The 21544-nt window shown below is 36.5% G+C and overlaps 2 protein-coding genes across 4 annotated transcripts in view; both read left to right on the top strand.

Moving 5' to 3' along the window:
* The window catches only part of mtgo (miles to go), a 117462-nt gene that overhangs the window by 41573 nt on the left and 54345 nt on the right, over window positions 1-21544 (top strand). For 2 of the 3 annotated variants that reach the window (XM_068295668.1, XM_068295667.1), the window contains exon 1: window positions 13496-13633. The exons of the other annotated variant lie outside the window; for it this stretch is intronic. The gene's annotated coding sequence lies outside the window, so the exon portion shown is untranslated. Of the gene's footprint in view, window positions 1-13495; window positions 13634-21544 lie in introns of those variants that run through there. 3 annotated transcript variants of the gene reach the window in all.
* On the top strand, window positions 15644-18187 carry LOC137580738 (uncharacterized). Its single transcript, XM_068294855.1, has one exon. The coding sequence runs from the start codon at window positions 15709-15711 to the stop codon at window positions 17161-17163; it is 1455 nt and encodes a 484-aa protein (XP_068150956.1). The 5' UTR covers window positions 15644-15708; the 3' UTR covers window positions 17164-18187.

Genomic DNA, 21544 nt, shown 5'->3' with positions numbered 1-21544 from the left:
TACACTTAGAATGCTTTTTTTTTTTAATTACTTCAAGGATATGTGCAATATCAAAATAAATATATTATACTTATGTAATCTGAAGCTGCTGATCATTTACGAGAACTGTTGATCTAATTGTTTTGTGATCAGCTGTTTGCTTGGATGAGTTTCCTTTCTCCATGCACTGAGAACTAACAATTTTTATAAATTCATGTTTCACTTGAAGGTTATTTCATATCGATTTGTGTATATATTTATCAAATTTACTTTGTTACGATTTTCCTGTATTTGTAAATTAACTTACCACAAGAGGTAACTTCCTGTTAAAGTGTCTACTCCGAGAGTCCTTCGTGCAAACTTTTCTCTTCACTTCGGCTAGAACTTGGTGTGTTTCTTAATACCCTAAAATGCAATCAAAAGGTTTATACTTTCCGACATTATCAACAAGTTATAAATACCCTATTAAAAAATGAGAATAAGACGACCAAGAAGAAGAACAAGAAGAAGAAGAAGAAGATGCAACAACGGAGCACTTGCAATAAAATAAACGGAACGACAAAAAGCAAAAGCCCAAGCTCAGACAGAGATTGAGTAGAAGACCAAGTGGTGGGTGGGGGTTGAGGTAAGAGGCCACAAAGAAGAAGCAAAAAAAAAAAAGAGTTGGCTTAAGGTGGTGCCCAAGCAAGAACGAGGGGCGGGGGCGAGAGGAGAAAGGAAACTTTTGAACAGCTTGCGAAACGAGCGAGAAACGTGAGCTTAGCTGAGGAGCAAAAATATGCAATTTGCAGTGTATGTATATAGTTTTTGTATGTATGTATAAGTGTATACATACATAAGTGTATATAAATGCATATATGTATGTATGTACGTATGTGTGTAGGTACATACATATAAGCCTTTACCTCCAACATACTGCAACCTGAAGAGCCAAGATGCAACAGACGCATGGGACGGATGGACCAGATGGATGGATGGCCATATTGGCCAAGCACATTGCCGCCATTTGCCTTGAAGATGCTGTTGGGGCTCCATAGTAGCTAGAACGTTGTCGTCTTTATCTCGTTGTTGTTTTTTTATAAATATTTTTGTTGTTGTTGTTTATTTTATTTGTTTGTTGTTTTGTGTGCTTTTCGCGAGGTGAAAGACAAAATAAAACATTAATTGCATATGGCAGGAGAGTGAAGGTACAAGAAGGAGGTGGAGGCCTTGCGGTTGCCATTTCGTGACGCCGATGACGATGACGACAATGAAGCTAATAATGATCATGATGCTGATGATGATGATGATGATGCCAACAACTTTTGTCTGTATGTTTGCGATTCGGAATGCAATTGGCTGGCTAAGATTGGGGCAACTGAGTTTCGTTTCGTTTTGGTTTGTCTCCCTGTCTCCCTGTCGCCCTGTCTACCTCTTGCTCTGTCTCAGTGACTGTGACATGAAAAATTAACGCAACTGGTGAAAGTTAGAGTTGGAGTTGCAATTGCCCCGCATGTTTTTCAAGGTCTTTTCGTAAGGTAGGGTAAAGCGAGGTGTTGGCTTTTGGGTGTGTGTCCGGTTGAGAGAAACACAGTTGGGGGGAAGCACTCTAGTGTCTTTGAGGTTAGTGAAACTTTACAGTTTTACATTCGACTTGGATTTGTGGTTTCACGCACTCACACTCAGGAAGTGCCATTTTGATTGAAATTGTTAGATACATTTCAAATATGCCATTTACACGAGATGCCGACAAGTAATAGATTGAATGTCAAAGTGAATTTGTGTACATGAATTAACTTCAATGTCAAATGCATTCAGATGATAACTGATGCAAGGAACAGACAGCACTTTGATAGCTTAACACCGACAGCACAGTGAGTGACCAGTATTAGAAATACATGTGTCATTAAATTGGTCATTTGTTATTAGGTAATCAATCAAATTTCATATGCATAAAGTTAATAACAGCGTTTATTTGTTATAAGATAAGAGATGGCTTTATGAGAAACGTTGTTTTCGACTAAAGGCACTTCCTAATAGCCCGTTGGTCCTCACAACTCATGCCTCTGCAATTGTCTTTTGGGGTAATTGCTCCACTTTGCTAATCACACACACAAAAACACAATTGAAAGTCCAAACCCAAATCGAAAGACACCACCTCCTCCTCCTCCTCCTGATGCTGTGTATGTCCATATACAGCAGCTGATGCATGTCAACACACCCAAGCAAAATTGCAAACGTCGGCAATTTGCACAATACAAAACAAAAATAAGAGAAAAAAATTAAATCATTAAAATTGCGACACTAAGAAATACCAATTAAACACCATTGGGAATTTCGGTTTGTCTTATTGCGATTAGACATACTGAAATAGAAATTACACAGATTACAGAGAATGTCAAAAAAATCAACAAGACTCGCTCAGTGCCAAAGGTGAGGGTGCTGCAAAAGCAGTTGAAAACGGAACCAAATCAAAATCGAGGAAAGCCGCAAATTAGATAGATGGTAGAGGAGATATCCATGCCACAAAAACCGACTAACGATTCCGTTGAAAACAATGTTAACGAAAATAGCATTTAAGGAGAAAGTGCGCATACCAAAAAGCACAGAAAGTAAGAAGAAAAAATCAAAAAACCAAAGAGTCAAGATACTTTTAAAAGTACTGATGTGTAAATACCCTTACAAGTTCAACAATTATTAGTTTAAAATTGACAATTTGTGAATTTCAAGATATACTCATCCGTTTGACTGTTCCACAAGTTTAATAAAAATGTATTGAAACCTTTCGAAAAGAGTATAAAAATGAATAAAGAAAGAAGGAAAAGTAAAGTTTTACACTCTAACAATTACAGCATGATGGCTATGATGATGATGACGATGGTGATGATGGGAAAAAGAATGGGGAATAAGAGGAGAAGTTGGAGTTAAAGCCAGAGTTGGGAGCGTAGTAGGAGGAGGAGAACCAAGGGGGACTACCCGCAATGAGCAACATATCATTACGAATTAAGCAAGTAGACATAGTGCAAGTTCGAGTCTTGGCCGAAGTTGCCGCAGCAGAAGACAGTCAACAAAACGGCAGAGGTTGGAGAAGAAGGAACAAGTTTAAATGAGGCAAAATCCGCCTGGGGCTTCAAAAACGTAAGAAAAAAGAAAAGAGAGTTGAGCAAGAAGCTGGTCAGCTAAAAATATAACCAAGCTAAATACATTGCATTGCAATGCAACGCAGCTGCATCTATCAGATGCACAGATTTTATATCTGATCATCATTATCACGATCATGATGAAGCATGGCCAACGATTTTCTTTCTCTTCGAAAAGGGGAACCAAAAACAAACATTTCTCAATGGCCAGTTGACACTGAACAAGTTCAATGACCAATATGCCACAGTTAATAACATTTTCAGTTTGGTTGCTGTCACATTTTATGGTTGCTTATTATGAGTGATAAGCAATTGACACCATGGGTCCCCTTAGGAATGGTCCATTCTCCGTCTCAAGTTTAATTAAACACAAAAATCACACTGATCTTCACTTGGAGCTGTATCTCTGTAACTGATACTTCAGTCCTCATCAAGGGTCCATCCCTTTCGCCTTGTCTACACTTCTCCTTTCGCCTTCAAAGTCAAAACCTGATCTTTGCTTATAATTTCAGTATATTTTTTTTCAGCTTTATTACTTTATGATTTTTGCATCAGTTTTAATTGCCCCACTTTTAAAAATCAGCGACAAGGCAGAGAAGTAAGTACTAAATGCAGCTGTGTGGTCAAGTCAGTGGGGAAACCTTGAAAACTGTTTGTTACCTCGCCCCTCGCCTTGCTCGCGAAACAATCGCCATCTCGGGGAAACAAGTTTTCGAACTGAGGAAAAGAGAAGATGGCAGTAAAAAATGAAACTGATTTTGCAAATATAAGTACTGAAAACATTAAAAGCTTAAGAACTCTTACACCTACATCTATAGACTAATAATTAGGTTAATCTACATAACGAATTTGGTATTCCTCCAAATAGACATATCTAATAAAGAGATATTGATGTACCAGCTCCATCTCGCTTGAGTTAGTTAACCCTAGTTGCTATTTATCTATTTGATGCACTTCATCGTGATTGAATGACTCTATAAAATGAGAGTGCAGCTAGCAAGATTAGCCAGTGATAGCATGATTAACTCCCCATCCTATTCTCTTGACATAGTTATGTATGTGTATACAACATAATCAATTGAGTTATCTAGCATAAAATATCTTTATTGTAAAAGGGAAAATTGCATATATTAAGCGAAATCAATACCATGTTTCGGTTGCATTTTTTTTTAATGTTTTTCTAAACCATTTTTCATATGTGTATTCAATTTAGCTTGCTGCCAGTGAAATCCCAAACAACATGCCAATGTCATTGACAACAAATCCCAAAAGATCTTCACACAGAGATACCCGGGAATATCTGGGATGGGGAAAAAACAAAAACACTTTACGGATTAGTCGACCAAAAAATAAAAAAAGAAGAAACAAAAGCAACGAAAAAGCAAAAAACCAAACATCAATGTGTGCTAAAACTTTAAAAACTTCAACTTGTTAGATGAGCGGAAGAGTGTGTGGTGGGGCTAGTACGGGAATGTGGTGGATTGTGGTGGTGGGTGGTGGATAACCAGCATTCCATCAAAATATGTAGCACAAGCTTATTCAACGAACCATCTCCAATGGCTTTGCCTCCTCCTCCTCCCACTTTGAGCCTCTCTCTCTCCCTCTCTCTCTCTGTGTGAGTTGCAATATCTCAAAGCTAGCAAACGACATGAATGGCAGCAGTTGGTTCCAGTGCAGAACTAGTTAGAGACAGGATGGTGAATATGTGCAGGGTGGTAGGTTAGAGAACAAGTCGAATGAAATCCAACTAAGCTTCAACATCAAATGCAATTCAAATTGAAATCTTTACAATGCACACAGTTGCAGTTTGGAGATGCCATTGTGTGTGTGTGTGTGTGTACAAAAACAACGATAAAGACAAGAACCGAATCCAAATAGTGTAGAGTGGAGTACACACACACCAACTAACTACTTACAAATACATACATAAATATCAATCTATGTATGTATGTGTGTATGCAACGTTCTTTGGTGTCGCTGACTGCCTGCAAAATGCAACAAAAGAATCTTGAACTCAAAATGGGTCTCTCTTTCGCACACTCACACAAACACACACACACACACACAGAGTGTATATCTTGTAAGACTAGTTTTAGATTTTCATTTTAAATAGATTGTCGGTTTTAGTTACTTCAAGTTCCTTCTCTCTCTTTCTCTCTTTACTATTTTACATTACATTTTTCATTAGATTTGCAAGTACATATATTCATATACATATATACGTATTTAATTATAGTCCGATAATACTCATATGTCTACTGACATAGTTATCAACATATGTTGCACTTCCTAAGTAGGTTAAGTCTTTTTTATAGATGTTAAAAACAATCAATTCAACATTTTTCCTTCTATATCATTTCAGGTGAGTGACAAAAATTGTTGGTCTTATGAAATGCCCACTAAGGATTTGATGGACAGCTGATAAGTTGATTGTTATTCTTAACTAAGATAGATTTAAACAATCATCGATTCATCAACCAATTCTGTATCTATCTAAAATTACCCAAGTTTAACAAATTTAGACATCATTAGTTAAAGCAAGTATTTAATTTAAAAGAAGTTTCAAAATATTCTCCAATCTCTTTCATCAACTATAATTTTCATATACTAACAGATTTTCACACAAATTTAAGCACTTATTGAAACTTTTACAAAATGAAAAATATTTCCTAAAAGCATTTTTGCCAGTTTGATCGACTTTCAACTTTTTATCACTGCCAACTGCCAGAAGCAACAAAATGAATACTTTAGAAACTCTTCAAACAAAGTTGCAATAGCAATTGACCTCCCCCTTTTCCCGTCCCCTTGCAGACCATTCATTTTAAACACCTAGAAATGGTTATTTCAAATCAGGTCAAAAGAAGCAGATGGCAGTGTAAAATTTTGTTTTTGCACACGCATAATTTCAATTGGGCCGAGCTATCAAATGTTTATTTTTAAACCAAAAGGCATCAACACTCGAAACATTGTTGTTGAATGCAATTGCAATTGAATGCAAGAAAACTCACCTACCTACCTATACATACATATACAAATATACATCTAGTTACGCTTAGGATCCTTTTAGTTACTCGAAAACTAAATTGTTCTTTTAGACTGAGCTCATCTTACAGCTGCTCCAGCGATTTAGTTGCTGGCCACTTGTCATGCAAGAGAGCATCAGCAGAAACCAGAAGTAGCCACTACTTCCATCTCTAGTCCTCCTCTTTCGCCTCCTTGCCCATCAGTCTACCAGTCTACCAGTCCACCAGTCCACAAATTGCCACTTAGCCAATCTAAACCGAAAAAAAAAAAATAGAAAAGGAAAATAAAACCCCTCCTCAGTTACTTCCTACCAAACATCGTTGGGAGCCATTGGCCACATTTTTGCAGTTGTCGAGTGGCTTTGTTAGCGATGCGGCGACGGCGATTCCAACTTGTTCTAGATGACAAGAAGAAGGATGCTGCCAGAAGAAGGAGTAGAAGGGGATATCTCACTCCAAACTGGCCACTACACAAAATAGATAGTTACAAGGAACAGTGAGAGACAGAGAGGCATCTATAAATATATGTGCGTTAGTGTGATAGAGAGGACTAAGAACCAGCTGCTGATTCTGTTCCTTTAAATGCACAAAAGAAAATATTTTCTTAATTTCAATCAAAATGCCGATCTTATCTTCTAGTGTAAATAGAAATTACACTAGATCCTGCATAGATATCTATGTATCTTCGTTTGGAGAGAGTCCTTTGGTATAAAATAGGTAAAAAGGAAATCCTCAATTCTCAAAGGAGAATTGACTTTAACCTATGAAAGAGATGCGAATTTGTTGTATTTTCCATTCATGTAAACAGCTCATCAGCTGGGAATATATTTCTTACCAAAATAATACAAAAGGATCATCACCAACCTGCAACTGATATTGCACTTAGTGTCTCCAAGTCAACCATCAAGTTAGGACATTCTTCACCAGTTTTCCTTTACCCCAGTGTATTTTGCTTTAGGGAAACGTCGCGGTGAATTATTTAAACTTGCATTTTACAAAATTTTGTTTGCCTTTAACTTTGGCTCGAATCAACAATTAATGCTCCATAAAATGTTTCAATGAAAAGTCAAATAAATAAAAAGCGCCAGAACGCGCTAGAAGCAAAAGGAAAAAGGAAGTCCAAACCCGAAGAAGGTCATCTATCTCACTCTGTGTGTGTGTCCTGCCTTTTGCGTCTCTTTCCCTTAGTATACCTCACAGTAAACAGGTTGAGATTTTTATGGCAATTTCTGGCCCAGCACCAAAAACTTTTACAGGCAATCAATAGAAGCGAAACACGTGAACTTTGAACTGACCTAGCCCACATTGGGTAACGCCAAAGGCAACAAAAAAACAAAAAAGTGCAACAAGATGCATGCAACAAGGGAAAGGTAAACAGACCGAAAGACAAACTGCACACACACACAACACAACCAAAGTCCAAAGCAGACATTCAAACAGACCAAAAAGATACATCCATAAAGATACAGATACAACTACAACAGAGCGAAGAGGGTTGCAAGGGGAACTGGGAACTGGGGCTCTCGAAATGCAATTGGGCGCGGGCGTAGTACAACATAAAACAAAAAAAAAAAAAAAAAAAAAATGGGGAAAAAAGAATTATTGATTTACGCAAAACGATAAATGGCACAGATACGACGAAATGCTGAGAGGTTCAGTCCCACAGCGGCGCAACAAGAAGGGGGGCAAACAAAGGGGCGTCAAAGCACTGCAGATACTTTCTCGAAATATACGAATACAAAGAAAATTAAAAAAAGGGCAAACTTAAGTTTTGATATCAATCAATTTTTCGCAACAAACATTAACAATAACATTCTACATTCTTCTGAATCTGAATCTAGAGCATACACTTAGAAGGGGAATCCCAAATTACATACAGTTTAAAACAACTAAAGTACTGAATAGGGCTAAGTATCAGGTTACCAACAAACCTTGTAAAGGGTTTTCAATTTGTTCCCTCAAAGAGCAATTCAATATCCATTTAACCCCTTTTACCAATATGCATTTTAACCATGTTCTTTAGCTCTTGATAGACGCAAATTTATCCCAAAAGACATTCGGGAAATGAAATGCAATTGTATCTGTATCTTTATTTTTATATGTATCTCTATGTTTTTTTGTTTTTTGTTGTGAATACAATGCTGTTGAAATATTGAAATCAATTGCAGGTTTTTTGATTAATTGGCAATGGCCAATGCAAATGTTGTTGGCCTTTCGAAAGAGAGATAGAGAGAGAGTAAGGGAAAGAGACACAGACACATACACACACACACACACAAGCAGGCAGCATTGTCAACGCGCCAAGCAGCCAACAATTTAAAAATGTATCCAAGAGATACATTACACATTACGGCCATGGCTTGCCAAGTCTTGACTTGGAAATTCCCTTCACTGCATTCTTTCCCACAACCAAAAAATAAAATACAACAAAAAAATGAAACGAAAATAAAAGAAACCCCCAACCTGAGAGACAGAGAACGCAGCAATGTACATATAGATATGTATGTACTTTGAAAGAGAAAGAGAGGGAAACAAGAGACTGCAACTCCATCGAGTCGAAATTTGTGAGAGATATGCTTTTGGGCCGGCTTGCAATGCCGTTGGCTTTCGCATTGTCGTAAATTTTATTAGAGTACCAGCCAAGGCTCTAAGGCAACTTCAACCTCATCATGATAATGCGATGATGATGTTGACGATGATGTGACCTAACACAATTTTTACTTAGTTTGCATTTTAGCTTATGTCTTTTGTGTGTTCCATCCGGCCAACCGACCAAAAAGACAAATAAAAGTACAAGCATAAGACGAAAAATCTGAACCGCCATTAAAACGCTTCGAATTTCAAAGGCAACACATTATTGTTTCGGTTCATCTTTTGCATTTCGAAAAGATTTCAATTTACCACCATAGGTGAGGGTATATACAATCAAAGATAACAGATCAACAGGGTATGATTATATAACTTGTTCATTAAGTATGTAAAATCATAGAAATTATGGCTTTAACCTTTTGCTGTCTTTACAATTAATTTCAAACTAATGCGATTTCCCAGTTATTCTCTACTGTTTTAGGGTATTTTTAAGTCGTCGTGGATTTTCTTTTTGCGCTATGTGGGAAAATGATACCCTTGTTGGGGTAAATCATTTGCTTGAAGGTTCAATGCTCAAATTCTGTCTAGCATTCTTCAAGCAAAGTGAGAACTTTGTGTGTGAGTGCTTCCAAATTTGGCATAGATGGTTTTGGAAAGTTCAAAGGTTTATCAACCAATAAATAGTCGAGTGTAGTTCAAATCGATAAGAAATTAAAAATAAAATAAAAAGAAACAAGATTCAGTTCTTGCCCCGACTTTTATGAGTTTTCATTTTTTTTTTGCCTTATCATTTTCATTTTAGTTGATAATTCAAATTTATTCGAAAATCTGTCAGTTATGAGTTTTGTTTGGGGAATTTAAAACCAGTGCCAAATTGTCAAAACCACAAACGTTTTTGATTTATAATCATTTATTTTTGAGTAATAAAATCGATGAATTTTTTGTCGTCAAATGTTTCTGAACAATAGATGGTATTATAGTATGGATGGTATTTAAATACAAACAAAAGCAGGAATGGAATAATAATTGTAAGTAAATTGTGTTTTTTCTAGTGTTTTGTTTCTCAAAAACCTTTTTTAAAGCGGGGTTTTCAAAAAAGTTGTTCATACTAGCTCTATTAGAAAAGTTTGTTAAGAGATATCAAAGTGTAATTCGTTGAATCTCCAAAAGAAACGACTGAAACATTGGATAATTTTCCCAGTATAGTGCACTGAATGTTTCAGCCAGATAGATGGAGGGGATCTCGGAATGGCTCAACCAGAGCCAAATCAAACACAACAAATCAAAGAGAATAAACGGGAGAGATTGGCTCTCTTTATGGCTTACGAGAGTCTCTCGGTATGTCTCTTTTGTTGGGACTCTTCGCCCACATAATATGCAGCGGGCAGGCAACGACTACGAAGACGAAAGCAACCGATGATTGCCGGTTTTTGCCTCTATGTTGTTTTTTTTCCCATTTTTGTTGGTTTTTACTACGTACGCTGCGCTGCGGTGACGGTCGTTCGTTGCTTCGTATCTTTCAGATACTTTTCTGTTGTTGTTGTTATATCTTGAGTAGTAGTAAATACCGCCTGCCGCTCAGCTGTGCGGGTCTCACACATACCCATACATATGTATGCGGGTAGACTTCGAACCTTACTTCGTGTATCTCGCACCCACACACACACGTTGAATTCCAGTATATTTTCCAGTCCGAAAATGTTTTCCAATGAGAGCGCGGCTCTGCTGCCGCCACATCCACACAGTCCACTATGGGTACCCAGCCGTTTTTCCGATCAATTTTGATGATGAGTAATAGTTAAAACATTAAAGTTCATTGTTTCATACTACTTTATTCAACGTTCTCCATTATCACTGGCTTTAACAAGGCTTTAACTATGAAGCAATTTTTAACGTGCAGAATTATGAAACAAAGGAGAATTCCATTGCATACTTTATTTTTTGCCAAAATCTAATCATAAAATAATGGTAAAGATTCTTGCTTAAAATGTATTTTTTCATTTAAACTCTCTTAAAACGGCAGTGCGCCCATAGTGCAGTCGAAACGCTTGTTAGTCGTATCATACGACCCGTATGCTCGTTCGTGTCGAACTCGAACAAAGTAGTCGAACTCGAGCAAAGGAGTCGAACGAAAGAGACGAACTCGAACAAAGGAGTCGAGCTCGAACAAGCGAGACCAACTCGAGCAAAGTCGAACAAGTTAGATTTTGTTTGTTTTCTGTAGCTGATCGAAACGGTTCATTTTCAAGCCGACAGAAGAAGCAGAGTGTTTGTGTGTGCCGCGCGGTTTAAGATACAGATACACACACACACACGCAGATACACCCACGCATGTACATAGTATCTGATATTAACGTGTTTTAAACAAAAAAAAATAAGAAAATAATGCCACAACAACAATTAACATAATAATTATTATCGTCATAATAAACAATTGTTGTTTAGTCAAATACAAAATAGTTCAGAAAAAGTTTAAACAATCAATGTGAGTGCAACAAAAAAAAAAGAAAAAAAAAAAAAAAATTGGAAAACAAATTGTGTAAACTACGATCTGAATCATTTCGGAAAATGGGTTTTAGAAATTTCAAAAAAATCGTAACTGTTTTTAATGTTTTTATTTATTTTTTTTTTTTGGTTTTAAACAATTGACATCCTGGTCTTTGTTGCTCGATCAATCTATCTCTCCCTAACTCCGCTGTCTCTGTCTCGCTTAAATTCGCATAAATAATAATAATAAAGCATAATAATAATTTTTTATCGCATGCTACAAATAAACAACTTTTGTTCATTGAAAAAAAAAAAAAAACGGCGAGAGAAAAAAGAATTTCAATTGTAATTTCCGGTGTAGCGGAATTTCACTGTACATTGTCTGACTGTGTGTGTGTGTGCGTGTCTTTGAGTGTGTGTGTGTATGAAAGCAAAGGCAAGAATGAATAAAAGAAAGAAAACTGAAAACATAAACAGCCCACCGAGCTGAACTGAAAAGTGAACCCCAAGCAAAAGGCAAAAGATAGATAGATAGAGCAAGAGATACTTACACACATACATATGTACATACATACATACAGACATAGATATAAAGAAAAACCCATCAAGACGGAAAAAGCCAAGAGCAAGAGTCTACGGCAAACAGAAATTGCCGTCTTCCTCTTTTGTTTATTGAATTTATTGCCGAGAAACAAGTGCCAATTGTATATTGAGGTTACATAAAAACTAAAACTAAAACAAAACGGCAAATTCCCTGTCCCACTACCCCAACTACCCCTCCCTCAAAAGCATAGACACACTTCTAAAACTCTACAAACAATTTGTGTGTACAAATAAGTAGTTCAAAATTTATAAGCGATTTTTTTGAAACGTATGTATTTGGAATTGGGTCAACAATCAATGCAGAAGAAAGCCCACTTAAAAATTTTGTTTTATTTTTTACTATTTGGGAGAATTCGGGAAAGTTCTCCTACAAAATTCTAGAATCATCTTAAAATTCTCTTTACCAAAGTAATTTTAGCAAATTTTAATTTATAATAATTTTGTTCCGAATTCCAATTAATGTTGTCTTATCATGATGACATGAGACTATAAATTTAAAATACTTCAATTACTAATGTTAAATGTGAAACTGGTTATACTTTCATTACTTTTGATATATTCATAATGTTTGTTTCTATTTCTTTGTAAACAAAAAAGAACAACTTTCTCATTTAAACGTTTTCTGAAAACTAATACAGAATATTTTATGCCCCAAACACTGACCTGACCCAACCTTACATCAAGATAAATTCGAAACAGCGAATCAGCCATCAATCTTTGCCCACAAAACTTTTAGCCAATCTTCAAGTTGGTTGGCCAAAGAAGAAAAACAACTTGAAGGACACCGAAACTTTGATTAAACCTCGCCCCACCCCATCCGAACTCCCGTGCCTTGGGTACAAGGCAAGCAAAGTGACCCACTCACCCTTTTTTGTAAGTTCCTTCTGTTAGCTAATTAACATACAAATTTGGCCAGCCGAAAAAGAAAATTATTTTGCTTCTTTTGCTATAGAATTTATTGAAAGGCATTTTCAGATTAGACCAATGTGAAAAATGTTTAGAGAAACGCCGAGAAAGAGATGCAGAGAGGAAGAGATGGATAGACCATATTGGTGTCTGGCAAATCGCAAGAATTGTGGCCATATACATACATATATGTTTATGTACTATATAATACTTTGTATACGGACACATTGCGTTTGCCTTTTAATAAACAAAATTGGAAATTATTGCTGCTTAAGCGAAAATGGATGATTCCATGAACATTTTCTACAGCTACAATGTAACCTCAATTTATCAATTTCAATAAAAAAATTTCTCTTTTTTAATTCTATCTACGTTTTTTAGAGCGTACACGTGTGTGTTGTCAGTGTGAGTGTGTTTTGGGCAAAAGTGCAATAGTCATCTAATCGAACCTGACAAAATAAATATCGAGCAAATAAAAAAGAAAGTATCAACATTCCAAATCAAAAATCTAAAAGGAAACAAAAAGTGCAATACAACAGCAACAACAAAATTATAATCTTTAATTAAATGGCAGCAAAGTCAAAATACGAATTAATGAATTGATTAATTATAATAATGAATTGCAATAATTAACATTTCAACATTAAACTTAAAGAGAGTGCAATTTCAATTTCAAACTATAATCTACTAAATGAACCTTACAAAGGTCATCAATACATACATATATAAACATAATAACATTAAGCAACTTATAAACTCTAATCAAAAAGTTTTTGAAAATTTTTATTACATAGTACATACATATATAGTATATACATACATACATATATACAACTGTGCAACAATTTTTTAAACAAACAAAAATAAAAAAAGGATTGAATTGAACTTACTACGAATACCGTTTCCGGAATACATTATTCTCTTTTTGTAAGTATTGGAGTTATTAGATATATATTTCTTAGAAAACTTGTTCCCACTTGAACGTCTGCGTTTGCGCCACTTGCTAAGCTTATAAAGGAAAAGGAAACCCAACTTCAATTACTGATTCAATTCTTCGTTTCAATCGGCACAGAGTGTAGTTCCCTTCCGGTTAGATTCGAATTATTTAAATCTCAATAAAGTCATTTATTTGCTGGGAAGATAAGAAATAATAAAAATATAACAATTCTTTAGTATTTTTTAGTGTTGGATTGAGGAAATCACTAGAAGTTGCAAAATTCTATAAATTTTTATCCTTCTAAACTATTTAAACAAGCTTTTTAGAAAGTTTTCGAATATTCAAAACGCCACTTTACAGATATTTTTAGAACATTCTTAGATATTTTGGAAAGATATTTTTCAAATCATAGATTTTAAATCTACTTCTCTTGAATTAGCGATTTGAAAATGATAAATATTCTTTTTGATATTATTCACACAAGTTTTTTATATGGGTCAATTGTTTTTTGCTAGCCAAAAATACAAGAAGACAAGAAAATCCCATCATACTTCCCCCTTTGATAGACTAGCTCTCACTATTCGTGTATGTAAGAGAATGTGTGTATGAGTGTACTATAAATCTGGGTAATTTCCCCATAAGAGGCTTAACAGCAACAACAAGAACGTAAAAATCCCCGGCTCCAAACATGCCGTCAAATAAATTTAACTCAATTGCCAGACGTTCCCCAATGTTGTTTGTTGTCTGTAGTTCACTCTACGTGCGTTGTCGATGCCTTTCGTGTAACATTTTTATCTGTGCTTAGATTTTGGTTTTTGACACACAGCTCGTCAAAATTTATTGTTTTTGCTCATGATAACAGACACACACACAAACAAACACACACACACACAATAAGAGAACATGCAATTTTGTAATTATTAATTTTACGGTCTGTTTGAGCTAACTTATGTAGACCAGAGACTAGAGTTGGTGAGTGATTCTGTAAAGACCTGAATTAAATGTTGAATTGAGAGATTGTTATAGCCGAAAGCAACTGAAATGTCCATCATGAAGAATTTTGACATTTTAGCATCATTTCCGGTGCAGTGGACAAGCAATTTTGGCACTCACTATTATAATGTCTGAGGTCAGTGAACCTCCTTCCCTTTCACACACAGAGTGTGTGTGTGTGTGTGTGTTTGTGTGTGTCTGACTATCAACCACATCACACCAAAGAAAAGTCCAACAAGTTGCGTGTTTATTTAGGCCCAAAATCAGAAAAAACAACAACACAAAAACTTGGCCACTTTCAATCAAATTGACGACTTTAAGTTACCCTGTTTCACGGTTCGCCATCTAGCGGTGTAGGTAAACATCTTTCTCAAAATTTGTAAGGAACCTACAAGCGAATGAGAGATGAGAATGTAGATTTTGAAATTTAAATTTGTTTAATTTTAAGCAAAATGTACTTTTTTTTTAATGCCATGAAAGTAAAGGGTAGGGTAGAGTAAAAACCATACACTTTGTAGATTTTTGTTGTAAAAAAGGGATAGATATATGTATGTGGGCGCGTATATGCGGTTATTGACTTTATCTTTCTCCACTTTGTCGTCACCTTCGTCTTCTTTTTCGTCTTTGACTCAGTCTTTGTTCACTTCAATATGTCGCATTTTGCCTTTTTTTCTGTTTTGGTAAAAAAAATTAACATACTCAAATTTACTTTTTATAGTTTATTCACACAAAAAAAAAAAAAAAAAAAAAACCCAGAAAAAAAGAGGTAGATAGATAGCTAAACAAAAAACCATTTTTCAATTTTCGTATCAACCAGTGCAATGCTCCAAAAAGGTTTGGACACATTGATTTATATCAATTGACATGCGAAGAGATCAAATGTCTTTTGCGACCATCGGGAGGGAAGGGAAAGTTTTCAAGTTCAAAAACTTGACTTTTTGGTGATATATTCTGAATATAATGAGTTCCATTGCCATCACTTTTCGTTGCTTTTGTTTTCATAATTTCAAAATATTAACAACTGTTATCCTAATGCTTTGGAAAAGTTTACAAAATTTGCGTTAATCGCAGGATGAAATCAATCCATCACAGAAACAACGGTTCTCCCATCACCTGTTGTCCGGCGAAAATTCGTTTCTGTTTACCTTTGATGCCGCCAACTCACGATGAATTAAGTTGGATCAATATGAATATCAGAAAACGCCATCGTCTCTGCTGTCCATGCACCACTGTTTGGACGAATGAGTTTCGCTTTTGGTGCAGACGCAATTCCAAAATGATATTCAACCTATCGAATAAGTTGGGCAAATCTGCCGAAGACGTTGCAGTTTTTCTATACGACTTAACACTGCAGAACTATAGCCAGATAATCAATCCCAAGAAATCGGGTTGGAATCAATGCAATCGGGTACCCTTTACCCAGCCGTTTGTGTGTGATGGTTTTTTGAGCCTATTCGACGATAGGGGCAACATAAGGAATCCCACGAATCCGAGAAGTCTTAACAGATTGCTGCGCATATTTCAGAGATTAACGACGGATGAACGAAAAGACGTTATTCATGGACGTATTAGAAAAGACCAAAGTGCCTTTAAAAAGGAACAACAGACGAATATATTTGGCTTTGACGAGGATCTGCCTAGCATTGGTATCAACAAAGTCAGGGCAAGAGTTCCACTGGCTTCGCCACTAGAAGATGAAGAGTCCAACCAATTTCCCAATAAGCCACGTAATCGTCCAAGGGCAAGTGTAGGTGTAAGAAACAACTTTCGGGACTCAACGTTAAAACTCACGGATGAAAAGGGTCGTCGTCGGGGCAAGGGTAGCCACGCCTTTCAATTGGGAGCACTGCGTGGAAAAAGTGCGCAATTCTTGCGTTTTCTCGTTGCCCGAGTGAAGGAAAGTCAAAGTTTAAACGCAGAGCCCAAGGATGTGATTAAAGCTATAGATGAATTACATATACATGAATCCGCAAAGCGAAGAAGGAGACTGACGGGCAATCGTAGACATAAACATGAGGCAAATGGCATAGCTGATCTGTATAATGCTGTCGTTTCCAAAGACATTGGCAAAGATCGCCTTCGGCTTCGTTTAAAGCCGTCGCTACCGACCAAAGAGGTGGGACAATTCGCTAATCAATTGAAAGCGATGCACACTAACAAGGAGCGACGATATTTTGGCGAACAGGTCCCAGTCCTGTATCACGAACCCTATGATGGCAATAACATGTCCACCTGGATGCGACGTCATCCCAGTCAATGGCGTCTTCTTGCCGATGGCAGAACAATCTCAGGCGGCTCGATTAGGCGTTATAGACGGGAGTCTGTGCAACGTGATTGGGAGAAGGCTAGTCGTCGTTACTCGTTGCATTCATTAGTTAGTCTCGGCGGGAATTCAATAAAAGAGCAGCCAATGTTTGGCCGCATGAGTCTGACGGTGAGTCCCGAAATGCAAAGAGTATTCCCCACAACTGACGGAGGAAAGAAACCACATTCGAAAACGATTAAAAAAACATCATCTAGGAAGTAGGCCCTAGTATACACCCATACACTTTGTTGTCCAAAAAATAAATAATTAATGAAAAAAAAAACAACCTAAAAAAACTCTAAATTTTTTTTTAAATAGTTAGAAATCCAATTTTTACAGTCATGCTTTCAAGCTGCCCTCCAAAGACGCTTTGTGACTCCACATTCATGGCATTAGCGCAATCGCTTATCCCGGCTGCGCCGTGTAATCAACCCTGTCGCTGCTCTCAACAAGGATTAAGACGTTGGTGCCTACAAAATTGCAGAACTATACGTAAATTGTCCATTATACTTGCCGAATCGGTGGAGAAGATCTGTCAGTTTCTTTACGATCTTAACCTACAAAAATTCAGTCGCATAATGAATCCCAAAATGTCCGGTTGGAATATATATCGTGTGCCTCTGGTGCAATCGTACACCTGTGATCTATACGATGGTATTTTCGATCGAAGTGGCAATCTTCGTTCACCCATGCATCCGAAAATACTTGACCTATTGCTAGAAATTTTGCAAAAATTTCTGAATATGCCGAGTGAAAAAGATGCAAACAGAGTAAAAATGCAATCTAGAGCCAGAGACAGATCTCCATCGATGAATATGCCGAGTGAAAAAGATGCAAACAGAGTAAAAATGCAATATAGAGCCAGAGACAGATCTTCATCGCTGAATATGCAGAGTGAAAAAGATGCAAACAGAGTAAAAATGCAATCTAGAGCCAGAGACAGATCTCCAACGATGATAAGGCTAGGTGAAGCAGTTCCCGAAGGAATATTTGGAAACTATATAGAACGCGGTACTACATTAAAATTTGATCCGTTGAAAAGTTTAGGCCGCCAGAGTACAGAATATTTTAGCGATTTCGGTGATTCTAGAAAAGTGTATGATCAATTTTATAATGGATCGCATCGTAATAGCTCCATGAAAGATGGATGGTTTAATCCTTTTGAATCGTTAGGCAAAGATAAATTGAATTATCAATCCAATCGGGTTGTCCCATGGGAAGCAAAAGAAGTTGACACCACAAAATGGTTAGATTCCTTTGAATCATTGGACAAATTTAATTATGACAAACGTGCTGCTCAGCAGTGGAATTCCAAGGATGCTTTTGCTTCATTACGCAAAGAAAATGCTTTCAGCAAAAAAACGTCTAGTAAGCCAAGCAAAGCGAAGAACGGAGAACAAAATTCAACAGTTCTATTTCAAAATCGACATTTCAATTCCCCTAGTAGAGGATCAAATGATGATGCAAAAAATATTTCGAATCTATATGGTTCTGTGGTAGAGAATCCAAAAACCGCAGGTCGCCTACTATCGCAGTCTTCACGTTTGGGAAGTCAGTCCCCATCAATTGGCAAGTCGGAAAGACGCTATTATGGAGCCCAAGTGCCAGTGCTTGTGCATGAACCCTTCGATAGACAAAAACCATGGACCTGGCAACGACGACATCCCCAGCAGGCGAGAGTGCTTCAAAATGGCCGCTTCGGTAATACTAAAATTCATCGCTATAAACGCTGGTCAGTACAGCAGGAATTCGATAATCTCAAACAAAGATTTTCCCTACATAGCATATATACAAATGGCAGTGGTTCGATAGGAACCGCTCCCATGTTCGGCACTGCTCATCCTACGGGATTCGTAATGGTCAAGGCCAATTATCATAGAAAATCTGATCCAATTAAATTACAGAAACGTAAAATACGCGGATGAAATTTTAAATGCATTTTTCAAAATGGATTTTCTTCTCCTTTTTAATGCAATTGAAATTTCCTTTTCGCATAGAACCCACAAATTTTACACACCATCATAGACTTGGGTCAATAAACTGCAATTTTAAGTCTCTTCCATCTGAAAACTGGGTTAGTTTCACTTTTGTTTTTAATGTTTTCAACATTCTGTTCCTCGTTGTTTTATTTTACATTGGGGAATCTAAACTAGAGTGTGTGTCTGTGTGTGGGTAGTACAAACAACATTAGATTCCTGTGCGTGTGCCTAACTCAACTGACGGGTTTCACCATCTAACCCCATAGGCCATCAAAGGGCCAAAGGGCAAACGCAATTTTCGTGGCGAAAACATGACAAGGGGGCTCCGGCCTGTAACAAGTGCTTTGCGTTTTTAAGTGGGTCGCTTAGGCACAAGTGGCGAAGCCTACATAAAAACATATTACAAGTTTGTGTGTAGAAAGACAGACGAGCTGTATATCTCAACTTGTTGTTTACTCAGCTCAGCTCTTTGGCTTTTAATAAGCAGCAGCAGCAAAAAGATCAGCGTCATCATCATTATGATGTTGTGAAGAAATTTTAAAGTAAATACATAGATTAGGATTTAGGTATTCATAGTCTCATGCGGTTCAAGTTGATGACATTCAAAGGGCCCAGACAAATCTGTAAAAGTGAATTAATGCTTAAGGGCCCTCAATCAAGGGACTTGCTACATGAGTTGCATGCCTCGTTGTTTCTAGTATTTCAAATTTGTAACCATTAGAAGGGAAATATGGTTTGGGATTGGTTTATAACTCAAATTGAAATTAAACTAGGTCGGGTCTCTAACTTCTTGAGTCTTTTGTATATATTAATGTATACCATGCTTACTTTTTATAATTGTTTCGTTAAAATTCTCATCTTCACATTGAGTTGACAGTCTTGCCATAGATTTGATTTAAATTCTCATTTATGATTCTAGTTTCCAATAACTCAATATTGACACTGAAAATAAGTAAATCAAATTTAATTAGCCACCATAATTATCATCATCGACGTGGCAAAATATCAAACAATTGTTAACTTAATAGTAAAAAAATATTGACTAACAAAAAGGTGCCCAAATCAGTTATTACCTCCAGTTAACAAATTGCTAAACAGTTAATGATTTAAGGTAATCGTTCATAAAATTTTGTTGTTTAATATTTTGTTGACTTTGGTTGGGTCTAACAACGAGTGGTTTGATACAAGTATTAACTTAAACATTGTTTATATACCGCGATTAGATTAATTTTTTAATATTTTTGAAGAAGTGACATCCTTTTCTAAGTGTTCCTTCTTTTTGTTTCGTTGTTGTCTTGCTGTCTTTTTGGCTTGATGTCAAGTTTTCAATTCAGAATCTATTTGAGTATATATTGTCTTCTAGTTAAAAGAAATTCTAATAGAATAACAAGTCTCGTAATTCAATGAAGTTGAGTTAGAAGAAAAGACACAAAAACTGGATTCCCCTTACAGGTTTCTACTTTTGCTTTTATTACACTTTTACATATACATTCCTCCTTCGTGTCTGGTTTCTTAGTTCGCATTCCACTTATCAGCGAGTCTTTTACAAAGTTCTTCATCTGATGATAATAATTCAGATTTAAATAACGCGCGACGACTATGAATGTCTGTCTCCCTGTCTGTCTGCCTGTTTGTCCGTCGCCCAGTCTGTCGGACAAGGAAAACTAAATGGGACATGATTTATGACATTTTATTCGAGACTTAAACAATACGATAATTATTTATTAGAAGAGAAGTGGTGCGGCACCCCTCCGCGCAAATTTCCCATTTTCTCTTTCCCTCTAGCTCCCCCCGTTTATGTTGCAGTAATTGTTGTTGTGCTATATATCCAATTCCTATGGATATTTGGTTGTTGTTGGCTTGCATTGCCATTTCCAGTAGCATTCCCATTAATCCTTTGCGGCAATTTATAATGCTGAGTGCCAAGCGTAGCCCAAAAAATCTCTAGCCAGACAAGAGTCGCCCCAGAAAAGCAAACAAAAAAAAAAAAAAAATAATAGAAGAAGAGGAAAAACTAAATAAACCAGTTGGAGAAAATGGCCTGGCAAATGGAATTTATTGCAATAGAGTGCTGAAAACTAAATCATCATCTCCAAAGCAAAAAATACATATGTACATATGAATACATACATATACATATACCAGCCGCATTCAGGCATCGAGTTCATGTATATATATCTGTGCATATATCTATATAATAGCCACAACAACAATTGATACACTCCACAAGCTCATTTAATATTTATGCGCATTTAGCTGGGAATTGGTTTAGGTCTGGCTTAGGCTTTTGGTTTCGGTTTTTGTTTGGGTTGGACTTCCCTTTTTTGTTGGCCCTAGTTACAATATTTCGGTTGTTCATGCCATGCGTAAAATATCCGCACAGGAATAAATTATGGAAAGGAATGTATAAAAAAATACTTATTTAACGCCTTTTTATATCATCACACTCACAAATACACATACTCATACACATACACATATATTTATATATGATATGCATTCCAAAAACCTCCAGCGAGTAAAATAAAAGTAAATTAGTTGTTGTCCAGTATCCCACCATCCAGATTTTCTCCCCCCGAAATTTTCCCACTTTCCACCACAGTTTCATATAACATTTTTTTTTC

The sequence above is a fragment of the Drosophila tropicalis genome, unplaced genomic scaffold (assembly GCF_018151085.1).
Source record: "Drosophila tropicalis isolate 14030-0801.00 unplaced genomic scaffold, ASM1815108v1 contig_845, whole genome shotgun sequence".
In the NCBI taxonomy this organism is placed as follows: domain Eukaryota; kingdom Metazoa; phylum Arthropoda; class Insecta; order Diptera; family Drosophilidae; genus Drosophila; species Drosophila tropicalis.
This window is presented reverse-complemented; position numbering and strand designations above follow the sequence as displayed.

Bases quoted from the DNA above. Each gene is read 5' to 3' on its own strand.
- LOC137580738 (XM_068294855.1), top strand. From the start codon at position 15,709: ATGAAATCAATCCATCACAGAAACAACGGTTCTCCCATCACCTGTTGT.